Source organism: Anser anser (assembly GCF_964211835.1).
Source record: "Anser anser genome assembly, chromosome: 6".
Taxonomy (NCBI): domain Eukaryota; kingdom Metazoa; phylum Chordata; class Aves; order Anseriformes; family Anatidae; genus Anser; species Anser anser.
In genome coordinates this window covers 17,599,523-17,615,665 of record NC_139726.1, presented here as the reverse complement: position 1 = coordinate 17,615,665, position 16,143 = coordinate 17,599,523, and the positions used below count along the sequence as shown (strand labels likewise).

The 16,143-nt window shown below is 42.0% G+C and overlaps 1 protein-coding gene across 8 annotated transcripts in view; it reads left to right on the top strand.

Moving 5' to 3' along the window:
- The window catches only part of RBMS1 (RNA binding motif single stranded interacting protein 1), a 239,500-nt gene that overhangs the window by 73,903 nt on the left and 149,454 nt on the right, over window positions 1-16,143 (top strand). For 2 of the 8 annotated variants that reach the window (XM_083840868.1, XM_083840867.1), the window contains exon 1: window positions 14,935-15,315. The exons of 5 other annotated variants lie outside the window; for them this stretch is intronic. In XM_083840868.1, the coding sequence (XP_083696994.1) occupies window positions 15,241-15,315 (75 nt within the window). In that variant the 5' untranslated portion in view covers window positions 14,935-15,240. Of the gene's footprint in view, window positions 1-14,934; window positions 15,316-16,143 lie in introns of those variants that run through there. One more of the 8 variants, XM_083840875.1, reaches the window with a different exon arrangement.

Below are 16,143 nucleotides of genomic sequence, written 5' to 3'. Positions count from 1 at the left end.
TATTACCCAGGAAATATCTATTTACAATATATTTTATTTTTCATGTTTTTATGTTTTCATGTTTTATATGTTATATATATATATATATATATAACACAGGTTGAAATTTCCTTTCAAATTTGAGTACTTACTATTGGCAGATAACAGCAACTGCCATGAGTTAATAAATGATGGAACAGGACAAACAACAACAGCAACAACAACTGTTAGTCAAATTTTCTTTTCTCTTCTTTCTTTCTTTCTTTCTTTCTTTCTTTCTTTCTTTCTTTCTTTCTTTCTTTCTTTCTTTCTTTTTTCTTTCTTTCTTTCTTTCTTTCTTTCTTTCTCTTTCTTTCTTTCTTTCTTTCTTTCTTTCTTTCTTTCTTTCTTTCTCTCTTTCTTTTTCTTTCTTTCTTTCTTTCTTTCTTTCTTTCTTTTTTTCTTTCTTTCTTTCTTTCTTTCTTTCTCTCTCTCTTTCTCTCTTTCTTTCTTTCTTTCTTTCTTTCTCTATTTTTTTCCCATTAAAGAATCTATTTTCTCCCTTCCTATTAAGTTTGAATAACCACTATTTTCTTGACTAGCTTCTCTAAATACTAAAATTAAGAACTGGAAATGCCTGGATTTTTTTGTTTGTTTGTTTTCTATACAGCATTTGCACTGTCTCTGCTGTGCAGTGCTGTTTTGCTTGATAGTTTCTCTGGTTTATGAGGTTACTGATGTTGTCTTCATCTTTAGAAGCTTAAGCACAACTTCCAAAAAGTATATGGGAACACATATTCAGTGAATCTGCTCTGCTTACACTGACACTTCTGACACTGTATCTTTTAGAAGAAAATCCCCATTTTCCTGAATTGTTACTTGAAGACAAAAAAGATTTTCAGTCATTTCCCTGTAGCCTATATAACATAAATAGTACAAAATGCATCCAAAACAAATCTCAATGTTTGCTGAAAAAGCAAAGCAAAATTTTTGTCACGTTCTCTTTCTCCGTCTGCTTCTCTGAAAAAAAGGGAAGAAAATCTTCAAAGTTTCCAGTGAAATAAAATCCTACCTATTATTCTTCAATACTCAAAAGCTTACTTCAAGTGTAGATGTGTGGGAACATTTTTTGTCCAGCAACATCTCTGTTCTTGCTATAAAAAGTTGCTTACTATCATCTTTTCTTACAAATTGACACCCTGCAGGCTTTTCTTGTATATTCTCAGAAAAGCTGTAATACTTGCTTGTCTGCCTGTTCCAAGTTTGCAGAATTTGTAGGCTAGTATCCTACTCATTATCTCGAAAGGTTTCTTAAGAACTGCTTAATTATTCCCATCTTGTCATCTATTTTTTCAGTTCTTTAATTGTCTCTAAAAAATCCACCCTACGTGCAAGCTAGAATGACCTCTCTCTTTTGAAAATGTTTTAGAAAGCAATCACAGCTCCTTCCTTTGATGGAGTCTTTGAGTATGGTTTATTCTTCTTTGGTCACTGCAGATCTCAGTAGGATTCTAAGAGGTCACTTGTCCTTAATAAACAACAAAATCAAGGTGCTGTAGCTAGCAATCTTAGCAAAAAGTTGAGGAGTGAATGGGCAGAAAGACAGATCTGCGTCTCTTCTAAAAAGATCTTTTTCCAATTTGGGTTCATCAGGTTGCTCTGTCAGAGAGTTACTGTAGAACCAGTGGGGACATGGAGAGGCTTTCCTCAGGAGGTGTGAGTGCTTGGAGAACCCACAGCAATCATGAGAACAAGATTTAGCAAAGATTCACAGATCATACCCAGGGAGATGCTAAAACTAACATGCTCAGAAAGTATATATTTTCTTTGGTTTGACTTCATCGGTTTAGCTCATTACTGTGCTATGCTGAAGCTGAGCTATTCCACTGAATTAAAGTATGGGTAGTAACCAGGAACACAAGTTCATTGTTGCAAGATTGCTCTATAGAAGAATTGTCTGTGTATATTAAAAAATAAAAACAAAAATTCATACTACCACCATTCAGATATGAGGATTCATCATGGTCTATATAATAGGTAGATTCAGTAAAGTTACATTACTATTGTTTTATCATACGTCTGAATGAACCCATTACAAACTCAAAGACAGATAGAGTATATCAGCACTGAGCCTGTCATTCTTGGTGCTTGGTACTCGTGCTGGTGAGCAACATTCTCTCTGAAGAACCTTTACACACCTTTCTACCTTTCTAATAGTTTGGATGTTGTCGGGAAATAGTTCCTGCAGTTGCACCATGTGTGCATCCCCTAATAATTCTTGAAGTTGGTGCCGAAGATGGCTTGAAGTTAGGGAGAAAGGCAGAAATCCCATTGGTCAAATTCCCAAACAGGTTTTGTGAGACTCAGATGAATAGAAAGGGAAGCAGGAAAGAGACAGGGATCTGTGCCCCCAGGGAGGGAGAGGCGGCAGGATGAGCTCAGCAGGGAGCAGTCCTGTTCAGCCTGCCACTAGGCAGTCGGCAGGCAGACACGGGCTGGTCAGTAAGCACTTTCTTGATGAAAAACCAGTGAATACCACTTGCTGAGACAGTAGTCAGTCAGAGGAGTGCTGTGGAGATAATGTCGGGAAAGAAGAATGGCTGGGAACACAGTGGGAACAGGCTTCATTATGCTGCTTGTGCAGTCACAAGGGATATGGAGCTGGGTACCTGGGGAGGAGGCTTCCAGAGCACGAATGCAGAGGAAGTCAGGCTTCGTTAGTTGGGTTGTTCGTGGGACACTTTGAATTTGATTTGGATTTTGTTCCAATATATGCCATAACTTTGCTCTGAAGAATTTCTCTCTTTTGTCTTTTTTCTCACCACTTTCAAATGCCTCCGCTTTGCAGGAAGACAGATTTGCCATTTTTCTTTTATATCGAGAGGTGACTATGTAAAAATTCCTCTGGACTTCATCACTTGAATTCTTCCTACAAATTAATTAATTAATGTTTGGATCTCTCCCATGTATGGAAGCATTACGTGTACTTACTTCCATAGCGTGCTGTATGATTACTCTGCTCCAGGGCCTTCAGGAAGTGCTCTGCAAATGAAATTGTCCCTGAACATTTTCTGAGGGATGCTCTGGAAGCCATTAGTAGAAGGAAGTGGGCCGAGGACAGCTAAAACAGACAGAACAAGTATTTTACAGCTTGAACAAAGAGGCAGAGGAGCTGTAATAGATTTACGCCCTCTGTGTCATTTATTGTCATTTATCTTACATGTTCTGACACAGACACACTAGCTTTGAGTTACTCGGGATTTTGCTTTCAATCAAAGTCAAAGCCACATACTTTTCAGCACTGAATGCTCACACGCTGCTAAAAGGGCCCTCTATAGCTCTGAAGAGAGGTCTGCACCAGGCAGCTGTAAGGTTCTTCATCATTGAAGTGCTGTTATAAGCTAAAAAGAAAGTAATGTACCTTAAGTATTAACAGAAATTTCTCTTTATCCTTGAGAGTGTGGAGGCATTGCCCTTGTTCAGAAAGATTCCTATTGTGGTAGATGAATCATTATAATTACTTCTTATAGGTTATCATTAAATTATGCTAGAAATTCCTAGTAGGATGGCCAGGATAATGCTATGGAGAATGAAAGCCCTTTCATTCTATCCCCTCTTTACTTGCTCCTCGGAAGATCCCTGGGAATCTTTCTTTGTTGAAAGAAAGCACACCAGAGTCAGCATTTTACCCCTCCGTCCATGGACTTCCCTCATGATCAGATGGAGGCATTCATTTTGCTCTCAAAAAAAAAAAAAAAAAACCACCATATTCAAAGCATTCACATTCATTTTAAAAGGATATTAAATGGAATATATGTAGCTTGGTTTTCGCAACTGTTCCTTCATTTTAGTTTCCCTGTTTATCCCATCTGATCCATGCCCGTGATAGTCTGAAGTTTAAGCCTTCAGGAGATAGAAATTAAACATCTTATACAAAGCATCAACTGCATATAACAAATAATAACGATGACTTAGCTGGGAGATCAATCAGTTCCTCAGTATTATCATACCGTACCTATTTTTCTTCATGTGTGTCTTATAAAATATATATATATATATTTTTTTTCACTAAGGTCATACATTTGTTGCATGATTTCTGCTAAAATATTTACAAGGCAAGTATGTCTCTCCACTTTAACAGTTTAATACACACTACTGTTGAAATTAAGGGGAAACACCACTAGTTGAGCATAGACTTGTTTTGTTTAAATTTTTTAAAAAACATCAGAAGTTTACATCTGCTTTGTATTCAGATACTACAAACATTTTCTCTCTTGTGTTTGTTTGCATTTATAATTTCCTGGGACTTCTTGGTTTTTGCTGGCACTGGAACTGGAAGCACCAAGATGCCACGATAAGGGTTGTTTATGCAATACTTTCTGCCTTACCAAATCCAGGAAATGCTCAAAAGAGTACAAAAATTTCACAAGCTTCATAGTCCAAAACTGTTCAACAATACTCTTGAACTTTCTGGATGCTAATGCCAACTGACCAGTTTTTTGACGTTTGCCTGCCACTAGCACAGTGCCTAAGACAACGGCACTTTGTCCTTTTGAATCGTTGGCTGTCCTTGAAGACTTAAATTCTGTGCTTACTTATCCTTTCAAAAAGACAACCAAAAGAACTGTTTGTTCAATGTATCCCAATTCGTGTCATGGAAAAACCATCTCAGGAAGTCACACAGTTTTCGACTGAGCTCACTAATTCTTTATGGTGTGATTGATGGCAAGCCAGATAGGACCAGGCACTGTTGTTAATCTTCCACAAGTGCAGAAGAATTGTCTAACATGATAGCTTGGAAGGAAAAGTACCTCTGTTCTTCCCTCATTTCCATAGTTTATATATAAGCAGTGTTCAACACAGTGTCCTCCATTGCTGTGAGTGTGAGTGTGTGGTGTAAAAAAGCAACAGACACCCCAGGTTGTTTCTTTCAGGGAAGAAATAGGTTGGGAGAATTTGGAAGTCCACGGCAAATGATTACTGTGAACACAAGTGCTGAATACCAGCATCTATCAGCAAGACTTAAAAGACTCTCATTCTGATATAGGCTTGATGGAGTTACATGATATACAAAACATAGGAATATCCAGTATTTTAGAACAGAGGTATTTTTTACCTATGCATGTTAATCAGAGGCAAGGTATGATAGGGTCATTACACAACCTAAGAGCAGATATTGCAACTTCTTTTTATAACCCCAATAGATTAGTTTTTTATCTCTCCACCTGAGAGAGAATTGGGTCCTATTTAGGTGCATTTGTGAGCATGTTCAAGAAAAAAAAAAAAAAAAAAAAAAAAGGAAAGCAAGGATTCATAGCTGGCAAACCTACAAGGGAAAAAAAAGTTTTCATCTGTAACTATCAGAAAACAAAGTCCAGAGCCAAAAGCACAAGAGTCTGAAGGTTTTCTTGCTGGAAGAGGGAGTCATTACAACAACACATGAGAATATAATAGCAAAGTGACAGGGAGGAAAGAAAATAACTTCTTCCATCCTGTGTGGGCTAGGTGCATAAATTAGAAGCCTGCAGCTTGCTTGGATTCTGTGCTCTTTCTTCTTGGTAGCCAGTCTATTCCCAGAGGGATGGAATCTCAAGTCTATTACATCATTTTCCTCTTTACTGGTAAAGAGGAAACTCTTCATAAGTCTCATTAAGAATTTTTTCTATATGAGATGAAAGTGATGCCTTAGTGGCTTCTATACGTTTAAGACAACAGCTAGCATAAGTGATCCCATCTCTCTGATTCCTCAGGGATTTAAACTAACCTAATAGGATTGGAGTTGAGAAAAAGGGTCAGGGGTGTGGAGACAAAAAGCAGCTGGGACAGAAGTACATACACAGTTGTGAAAGTAAAAATAATTGGGTGACTATCACACCATGAAAAGGGCTATTCATAAGAATTGGATCATTACAACACAGCCAAACCCAGACAACCTACCAGTGTCAAAAGATGTGTAATGTTTACTTCTTAGCAATAAAATAAATGTTTTTCATGAGATGTGATCCTTCCCAAGCAATGTTCTCAGTTTCCTGAGTGTAAAAAATGGAGGAAAAAATGAGCCATAAAAATTGACTTCTGGATTTGAATCGTGCCACAGTTGCATGGTAGACTGAAGAATGGGCATCATCATCGTCTTGTCTGTAAACATCTGGGTGGAGAACTGTGAGTGAAGCCATGTCTTATCTTTTCCTTTGATAAACTGAGGAAACTAAGCTCCAACATGAAATCAGATAACAATATTCTTCATGTGAATTCGTAATCCCTTGTAATTTTAACTCTGCTCCCTCTTAGAGAAAGGCTCCTCCTTGTCTGGAGGCCTTTCAGACCTGTGGTCTTGGAGCAGACCCCAGTCTGAGTTGAAGAAATCCATGTCTATTCCTCCAAGAATACCTATGTGCACATAGATGCAATCACAAGCTCCCAGCCAATCGGTACATAAGTGCATCTTGCAAAAAGACTCTGTACTGAGATATGCTCTTTTAGGAGTATCTTTGCCCTCTAGTATATCATTCAGAAATTAATATATATCTTACTATATCTTGCTAAGAATGTACTATAAGTGGAAAGAAACAAAGAATGCTTTTTAGGAATCCCAAAAGAAGAAATAGAAAGAATGAAGCAGCCTATCTACTGATTTTCAAATCTATATTTACAAAAGATTTTTTTTGACCAGTAAGAAGAATCTGTACATCATACTAAAGATTTACATCCCTGTTCAAAAGCTTGCATGTATGTATTGTAAGCAATCTGGTGAATTTACATTAGTCCTATTCAATATTTATACAAATATATTACTAATGACTCATTTAATTTTATTACTCCTTTTTTTTGTTTGTTTGTTTGTTTTCACAGTTTGATTTTACTTCTTTGTAGATGTTCTGAATGCCTGACTTGATTTTAAGATGGTGAATATATCCAGAGCTTGTCAGAAAATCGGGAATCAAAAACCATCTAACATTCATGCTATTCAGTGACAGTGATTAAAACAGAAAAATATGAAAGAAAAATATGGAAAGGTGGAAGGGCTGAATAGGATCAAATATGTCAGTTACTTTTCAACATGGCATGCCTTATTTTTCTTTTTAAATACAGCCAAGGAAAAACAAAGGAACACATTGAACTTTAATCAGCATGCAGAGTTGCAGTTGTAACAGGCTCTAACTTGTTATTAACCCAACCACTGTCATGGTGATCAGTGGAAAGGCCAAAATCTGGACAGGCTTTCAGAGAACACTAAACAACGCAGTTGCGAATGAGCCAGGAGAAGTGCAGGTCCAGGAGGTCTGCTGAGAGGGGTGGGATGGGTCCCGGGTGGGATGGGTCCCCTGGGAGCCTGCAGCACTCGGTGGCGGCGGCCCGGTGTGCGCTCTGCCTTTTGCCCTCAGCCACAGCTTCCTATGTGGCTTACAGCAGGTCGGCACGCTTCTGGCCTGGGCCGTGCAGCTGCTCCCCGGTTGTCACAGGTTCGTTGGGTTATGCAGAGGAGTCTTGGGCTGTAAATAGCCTCCAAATTGTAATAAACTAAAACCTAGAAAACTTTGTGCATTCGTAGCGTGAATTCCCAGCATTTTAAACCAGACGTTATAAAAATATGAAAATCCCAAGCCATAAATCCTAAAGATGATTGCTAGGGTTTGAAAACACTTGCTAGTCTCTAAGTCCTCTGAGGAAAAACTGATGAACATTCTTCATTGCTAGAGATGTGTTGATTACAGCTCAGGCTTTGGCTTGTTTATTTACAGTGTTTTTAGGTCCCCTAGGAGCATATTTTTGGTGGTTTGATGCTTTTGTGCCTCCCCTAGTGAAAATGGAAGCAAAAGTGCATCAATTTATACAAAAATGAATCAAAACTCATAAAATGATGCAATAAATATTGCTAGCATCTGACAGGAATATTATCCCACGATCAGTGAGTACATTCTTAGGTTTCTCAGTGGATTAAAGCCCCAGAGACCAGAAATGGAAATGCAATATCTTTATTTGGGTAACTTTCCAGCAAAATAAATACGCATTGGTTTATAAAGCCTTGTTGAGAAACACAAGATCTGGAAAGAATTTTTAATGCTAAGATCTTTTAGCATATCCGTTATACTTTAGCATATATCTCAAATAATTGTTTGATAGCCGAATGTTTCTGACACGCGTGAAATCCTAAGGAAGAGAAGAACCAGAGTAAAACAAAAATCTGATCTCTAGCACGAAAGTGTGAGCATTACTGCCTGCGCTGAACACAGAAAAATAAATGTAGTTGCACAACTCAGCTTTGTCAGTGCTGCATCACTTGAGAACTATTTTAGCAGGGAATTCTGGGGCTTCCACAGCAGGGTCATCAGCAAGAATGAATCACCCACCGTGACTCCGCTGAGCATCTGGCATTTCATCTAGAAGACTGTGAGAAGACAGAAGGGGATTCAAAGCCAAGGAGGAAGCTTCCATTTCACAGCAGATCAAGGGTGATGACACTTCAGTGTCTTTTTTATTAATTATGTGGTAGAGACACAACACCTATTAGCTCTGAAGAAATATTTCACTGTAAGCATTAATTTGCATGTACCTCGGTCTGAGTGTTCAGCATCTGAAATAGTTTGTGAAAAGCTAAACATGACAAACTATGAATGAAGCTCAGATAATATGTGAGCTAATTCAAAATGGCAATGTGTTGTGGTCCTTTTGTGAGAAAAACATTTTCTCCATGTGAAGAAAATCAAGTAAAAATAGCAAAGACAGATCTGTTGAGGTACATAGAGTTTAGGGGGGTGGGTTGTATGGCAAAGGATTTTTAAAATTTATTAAAATGACTTATTCTCTGATTTTATTAAATTAGAAATTTAAGGCATGAAAAGTGTTGAACTTGATATTTGTACAGGTAACAGAACCTCCGTTCTTTGACTTAACCTGCTTTCTTATGGAAAGAAGGCTCAAGCAATGGTTTTATCTGCTCACCATCTCCTTCTTAATCCCTTACCCTGTTGTAACTTTTGAAGCCTTTGGGCAATTTCAATCAAAGGTAATAGTGGAGCAGAGACAGTCATAGATAGGATGGTCTGAAAAGCTGCATGAAAATCAGTAGCTGAGAAAAGGTGAGGAAGCTGCTGTTCTGCTTGGGAGCGCAGCAAGTGGAGGTCAGCCTGGGCCAGCTGGCCAGCCAGTGCTTGAACAAAATCATCTGGTCTGTATGTACAGCCCTCTCTTTGACTGAGCAGAGGGTAAGGGACAGCTGAAGGTATTGGAAGGGTGATGGAAGGAATAGGTGGTGTCTGAGACATCAGGAAGAGTTGTTGGATATCTCATAAGCTGCAGAACTCATCTAAAATACAACCGCGTTTGGATTGGAGGGCTTGCACTTCATACTTGGGAATAGTTTTATTCCAGAAATAAGAAAGTGTAAGGAGATTTTAGAATAGAAGCCCAAAGGACATATTCTCCACCTTTTATTCAGAACTTGCTTAAGATATACCTCCAGACAGTGTAAAATGTTCCTAAAGTCTGTAGGAATAAGATGTCAGTTATCTATGTTTATTGAACTTCAATTTTTGTTTGTGTGAGAGGAATAAAATGTTTGTTCTGAATTATCCATGAATATTTAAAATCAATAGTCTGAATTCAGTCAGGACCAACTGCCGCTGGTTGGTCAAGCTGGTAGAGAGATACCCACAGGAATTCCTATTCTGCTGCACCCAAAGCAGGCTGGCCTTGGTGTCTTCCCCATCTGCTCTTAGAGAATGCAAAAGAATTGCAAACACTGCCATGAAACTGAGGAAATTGAAAGGGAACGTCATCATGAAAGAATCATAGCTGGTCAGCTTTTTATAGAGGCATGATTATTCTCTTCCTCGTTCATCGGCTTGCACAGTGAAGACAGTATTGCTAGAGAGACTCCAGGCTGGTTAGGAACGGCAAGGAATGGAATTTTCTCATAAATAATGTATGAAATAAGTTGGATTTTTAACTACCTCCACCTCTGATGTACGTACTCCTACAGTATAGCTAATTTTTGCTGTCAGTGAGAAGGTGATTTAAATAAAAAGTACATGTAGTGAATAGCTATATAGAGGTGGACCAACAAGAGGTGCTTTACAGGTTTTATGAAGAATACTGGAAAAAAAATATAAAAAACCAAACAGTTGCTGGTATAATGCAATCATCTTTATTAGCTAGGCATCTTAGGGTGAAGTAAACAAGAATACAGAAAAAAAAAATCAGAACATGTAGTGCTTATATGAGAAAGGATTCTCTCAGACCTATGTAAACATGAAGAAAAGGTTACTGCTGGCAATCAGTGTAACTGAACTCATGGTGATACGTTTAGCTGCGAACACAGCCACGATTTCATGAGCAGGCAGTCCAGCTGCATCCTTTGTTGTCATCCATCGCCGATAATGGCAGCACTGCCTGATGTACATGAAACTTCATTAAAAGCCTGAAAGTATGTTAAATACCGATATGTTAGTGCCTGCTAAATACTTCAGCTGAGCAACCTTAGAATAGTGCCTGGCCTTGTATGTTTTATAAAACCAAATTGCACTGGCTGCAGCTGTCAGGAGCAGCTGACCCAGCGCAGTACAGGGCTCAGCTGTAAGGATAAACAAGGGCATGCTACATTCAGCAGTGTTTCAGTGAAATGTCATTAAATCATGGGAGCTACTGTAAAAATACAGAATTGTAGCCACTCTACTGAAATAAATATTTAAGAAATTGCTGAAAGAGTTAATAGCCACTAAGTCTAGAGAGTTGATTTAATTGATGGAAACAATCAAGTGCTTTTCATCTTGGTGGCCCATTAACAATGGTCGTTTATTTAGCCTTTGTGCTTAAGAGTGTGGCCTACTGCGACCTGAATTGAAGAGGCTTTCATTTGTGTTGCAAAGCAGTCAAGGCCATATGATGGGGCTAAGGGTGGCATTACAACAAGGAGATTTTGCAAGTAATTGGAACAGCGTGTGTTGGGGGTGAGGGGAAAAGCAAAGAGGTTATTGGTCGAGAGCTGAAATTTAGCTTCATTTCTGGAGCCCTCATTCACCACTCGTTGGCATTAAACAGATCTTTGGTTTATTGTGTGTGTGTGTTTGTGAATTAGGACTTGGCACCTGGCTTCTCTGCATCCACTGGTGATGCGCTGCCATTGCTTCTATTTTTTGTGCTACCTTTATGGGAGGGCATTAGGCAGAGTCCGAGCAAATTATTCCTGAGCCTCGCATTGCCTGCAGCCAGACTGGACAAGGCAGACAAAGAACAGAAGAGGGTGAATGTTTGACACAGTTTGCAAACTGGGGAAGTAAGGCACAGGGTAATTGAGTGACTTGCTCACCCTCTCACACACATTCTGTGGTAGATCTGGTAACAGACAAAGCTCTCCCAAGACTCGAGCTGGTATCTTGACCAGAAAATAAATCCTTGTTCAAATATTCCTGACTGTGTCAAAGTAATAACGATTTCAGCATAAACATGCCTGTCTCTTTCAGCCTAAACTAGTGTGAAGACCTAAATTGGTGCCGAGTACATCAGTTCACGTAGTTCCTGGAGTGAGGTGAATTAAATATATTTCATTTCTATTCTGCATTGCATTTGACTTTTTCTGCCTTAGGGTAGAATTCCTAATGTCTAAAGTAATCTGCAAAGCTTAAATGGGATTTCTCATCCAACGCCCTTAGAGCCAGTGGATAACAATTGATTGGCGTTAACCAAGCTGCCCTAAAACTCCTCTGACACAGCAGCACACAGAGCGCTTCTCAGGCTTGAGCGGCAACAACCCAACCGTGTTTTCATCATATTTTCATCCGTCCAGACCAGATGAGTTAGGCCATTGCTATGATAAGGAAAAAATACAAAAAAAAAATCAACCAACCAACCAACCACCAATATTGTCCCATCGATAGTGAAATCTGGCATGGTCAAAATCATGGATTACTGTTTTCCCTAACATTGACAAAGCCACAGTACATTTGTGTTGGTGTGGTCTGTAGGAAGGCAGTTTTCTAAGCAAAAAAACTCTTTTTGTTGTCCTACTGGTTATCCGCTAGCCTTCTTCAGTGTTTACTTTCCTTCTTAATTCCACACTTTGTGTAGTGTGTAAATGAGGGAAGCATTTTTAACCTTGTGAGCATTTGATTACGAAGGCAAGAGTTAGTACTGCCAGACAGTGTAAGCAGTTTTAATTTAGAAGTGTTTGTTTGCCCTTGCTGTGAACACGGAATAAGCAATTAAAGGCAAACATTACCATCAGTATAAAAAGTTAAGGAATCAGTCACTTGGTTTTAAGTTTCTACTGCAATTCCATCCTGTCTGTGTCACACAGCTTGCATTCCTATCACTGAGTTGACTGAATAATCAATGTATTAATAAGGTACAAGCAGAGACTGCTCTGAGCAATACTAAATTAAGATCGTTTTGCCCAAGAATTCTTCACTGTTCTCTTCTTAATAAACATTTTCAATACCATTTAAAAAATGGCGTAAAATAACTGTAACTGAGGCTCATGTAGATGATTCCGATAATTCTATTTTCTATCCTCATTTTAATAAAAACTGAGCAACATTTGCGTATTCTCATTAACTGTCAGTGGGATCACTGCGCCATAAAAGTTTGCAATAATTAAGTCGTGGGCTTAATTTTTATATTTACAGTGATAAATATTAAACTATCAATTTTGACCAGCTTTAATATCAGCTTAGCAAAATGAATCAAAGCAGATATTCCAATGGAAGTGGAACTTGGATAAGAAAACACTCTGGTTGAAAAAGGATGTAACCAAACTGGCTTCACCCTTACATTAACAGATCATTTTTGGGGATGAGATTAAGCTTTAGAGCAAAAGACTCAGTTTGGGAATGTACTAAGTCCCTACACAGAGTGACTGGGAAGGAACTTGGAGCTCAGCTTTAGCTGTTGCAGTTGTAATCAAATACTCTCTTAGCCAGATTTCTTCTTTCATCACTTTCGGGAGCTGTTGTGGCAGAGTGCATTGCTGCTCTTCTCCCTGGCAGCCATCAGCCCTTCTCAGTAACTTGACACAATTAAGCTGGAGACTGTTGCAGTTGTAAATGCTGGAACGATATAGGCTGCATTTCCCCCTCTCCTCATTTCCTAGAGGTTTTTTCTTCTGGATGCTTCTCTCCCCATTCATGATTGCACAACATCCTTATGACAACTGCAGGAGTTGTTTATATGAAGTTGGATTCTAGGAAAACACTCTTCTATTCCTAGCCATTTTTAGTACAATGCGTGTTTTCTTTCAAATCTCTTTCATACTCTTTCCTTCTGCTCAAGGAAAATCCCCACAAAGTCAATCCATCAACTACTGGTCTTTATTTCTTCTTCTTGCTTGTTCTGTTTTTCTCAGAAAGAAACTAAGTGTACTAGCACCCGTAACCTGTCAGCTCAAGAGAGGCCAGCATCACATTCTTTGTAGTTCAACCGAGAACTCCAGACCACAACTTGGCAGTTCCTAAAGCAATCTATAACAATCTCATCACGTATCTGGGCTGTGGCAACATACTTCCCCGTGAAGCTGTGAAACTTCATTTCTACTATCCTCTCACCATGCTCTGCCCCGGAGCCATATTACCTTGCATTCTTCAGATATAATTGCAGCTTGTAAGCTTTTTCCACTGCGTAAACACCAGTATAGTCAACTGAAGGCAGCTGATTTTGGCCATGGTCATTCCAACTTTTGCAGATACACATTCTCAACCCTCCCACCTATGTGATATTTCTCTTTTGCTCAGCTTTTCCCCAGCTTTAATCTCTGTCCCTCCCACAGGAAGTTACAGTGGACACAAAAAGATTACCATCTCTTAGCCTTTTTTGTGCTCCCCCTTCTTTTCATAGTTATTCTAGTCATGTGTTCACCTAAAACAACCAGGCAAACAAGAAACAAACCCCAAACCTCCCATACAGCTTTCCTGGAGAAAAAGCCCTCTCCTAAAGACGCAGGTAGTCTTTTAATCTGTGTGGCCTATAAAGGACATACACATTTCCTCCCTGGAAAAAAACTGTAACGAGATCTTAATGGCTAGCCAGGTAAGCTGCAATGTCACTTGGATCTGCAGCTCCCTGTCATTGCTCAGCCTGCACCAGGGATTCATGGCTGCAGAAACGCTGCCTTTGCTATTGCACTGGGATGCACAAATCCCTAAGTTTCTAAATCCTTCTTTCCGCTATTGCCGCATTTAGCTTGGTTAACGCTAATATATTCCGCAGTTTTGGTGAACCTGGCATGTATGTTTTATTAATAAAACAGCACAGCGAGACAAAAATGACTGTGATTAATGTGACAAAGAAATGGCATCTGCTTAATATTGTGGGCTCAGTTTATCATCGGGTAGCAAAGAGCCACGGTTGTCAGAGGTAAGCGCGCTGGGCCAAGTGTCTGTATTACAAATAACGGCAGATTGTGGTGTGCTGCTGGTCCCTGCTTCTGATGCTTGGGAGATTATCTTGTAGAGAGGAAACCCAAGTGAAAGAATTGTAACTCTTATTGACTACAGGAGGATTTTCTCCCGTTGGAGAAGGAGGCGTACTCAGCACAGCTGGCAAAAGTACAAACGCAAGGACGCGCCGTGGACCAGACGGAGCACTCGGTCTGCTCTTGCGGCTGCTGTTCTCTAAACTGATTTTAGCACTGCAGTCCCTCCTGCTGCCGGCAGACAAACGGACCCTCCGCTGCCAGGCAGACCCGAAGCCAGACGTACTTTTCCCAAATCGCCTCCCATTCTCCGCCGAGCCGCACAAAGAGCCGCGGCGCTAACAAAGCCCCCGGCTAATTAGGTCAGAGCCGCGCCGGCTGCGACCACCGCCCCCCCCCAGCAGCCGGAGCCCCCCTCAGCTCCCTGCCACGGCCCGCCCCGGCTGCCAGGCGGCTCCCCCCTGCCCCGGCCGGGCCCGGGGCTCTCCCGGCGGGCGCCGAGCGGGGCCAAGCGCCGCCCCTCGCCCCCTCCTTCCCCCGTCCCCTCCCTCCCTCCCTCCCTCCCTCCCCGCCGCCGCCAGCCCTGCCCCGCCGCCTGGCACCGCCGCCGCTCCGCCAGCCGGCCCGCCGCTGCTCGGCCTCGGCCGGGCGGGGACTTGGCAGCGACTCCCGGGGCCGGAGGGAGAGCAGGGAGAGCGCCTGCCCCCCGCTGCCCGCTCCGCTGCGGCTTTTGGGCGGAGGAGGAGGAGGAGGAAGGTCTGGGCTCGGCCGAGGAGCAGCCGCCGCCGCCGCCGCCAGGGAGGAGAGAGACGGAGAGGCGGCTGGAGCCCCCCAAAGTGCCCCCCCGTCCCTGCGCTGCAGGCTACATTTCCAGCTTCATGGGCAAAGTGTGGAAACAGCAGATGTACCCCCAGTACACCACCTACTACTACCCCCAGTATCTGCAGGCGAAGGTAGGGCACGGCGCGGCGGCTGGCCCCGCTCCCGGGCGGCCGGCCGGGGGCTGGGGGGTGGCGGTCACCTTACGGCGGGGGACGGGGACAGGAAAGAGCCCGCAGCCCCTTCCTGCCCGCAGCCCCCCCCTCAACCGGCCCCGCTCCTGCCTGCGCGGCCCCGAGCTGCCCCCTCGCCTTCCTCCCGCCCTCCTGTTCCTCGCCGCTCCCGGTGGCCTCTCCCCCCCGGCCGGCCCGCTGCCAAGCCGGGCCCCAAACTTCACCCGGCGGGCCCCAAAGCGGGGCCCCAAAGCTCTGGGGGCCGGGGCCGGGGCCGGGCCGCCCCCACGGGCCGCGGGTGGCAGCGAGCCCCGCGGCGGTCACCGGCTGGGTGCTCGTCTGCGGGCTCGGAGCCTTGTGGCAGGCACAGTTCAGGAAAGTGGCTTCAGAAGGGGTCAGGGAGCCGGCTGGCGATGGCTGGTGCTGCGCGCGCTTGGCTGCTGGTTGCAGGAGAATTGATTTGGGGAGTTCTTGTGGTGCTTCTCCAGCTCTTTCTCTCTCTCTTTTTTTTTTTTTTTTCTTTCTCCTTTGAGTCTGTAAGGGCAGCCAGCCCCACTGCTCTAGAAGCATCATACTGCAAACTGGCAGATGCAGAGGTGGTTGCATCAGCTGTCTGGAACATTTAGCATAAGCCTCTCCAACCACCAGTGTCACTCCTCACAAATCAAAACAGACCCATATGAGGCTTCAACGTGTGAACTTTTTTTTTAGAGGTTATAACTGTGGTGTGGTTTCCCTCTTTTCTTTTTTCTTCATTTTACTTCTTTTTTTGCTATTGAAGTGCCCAGC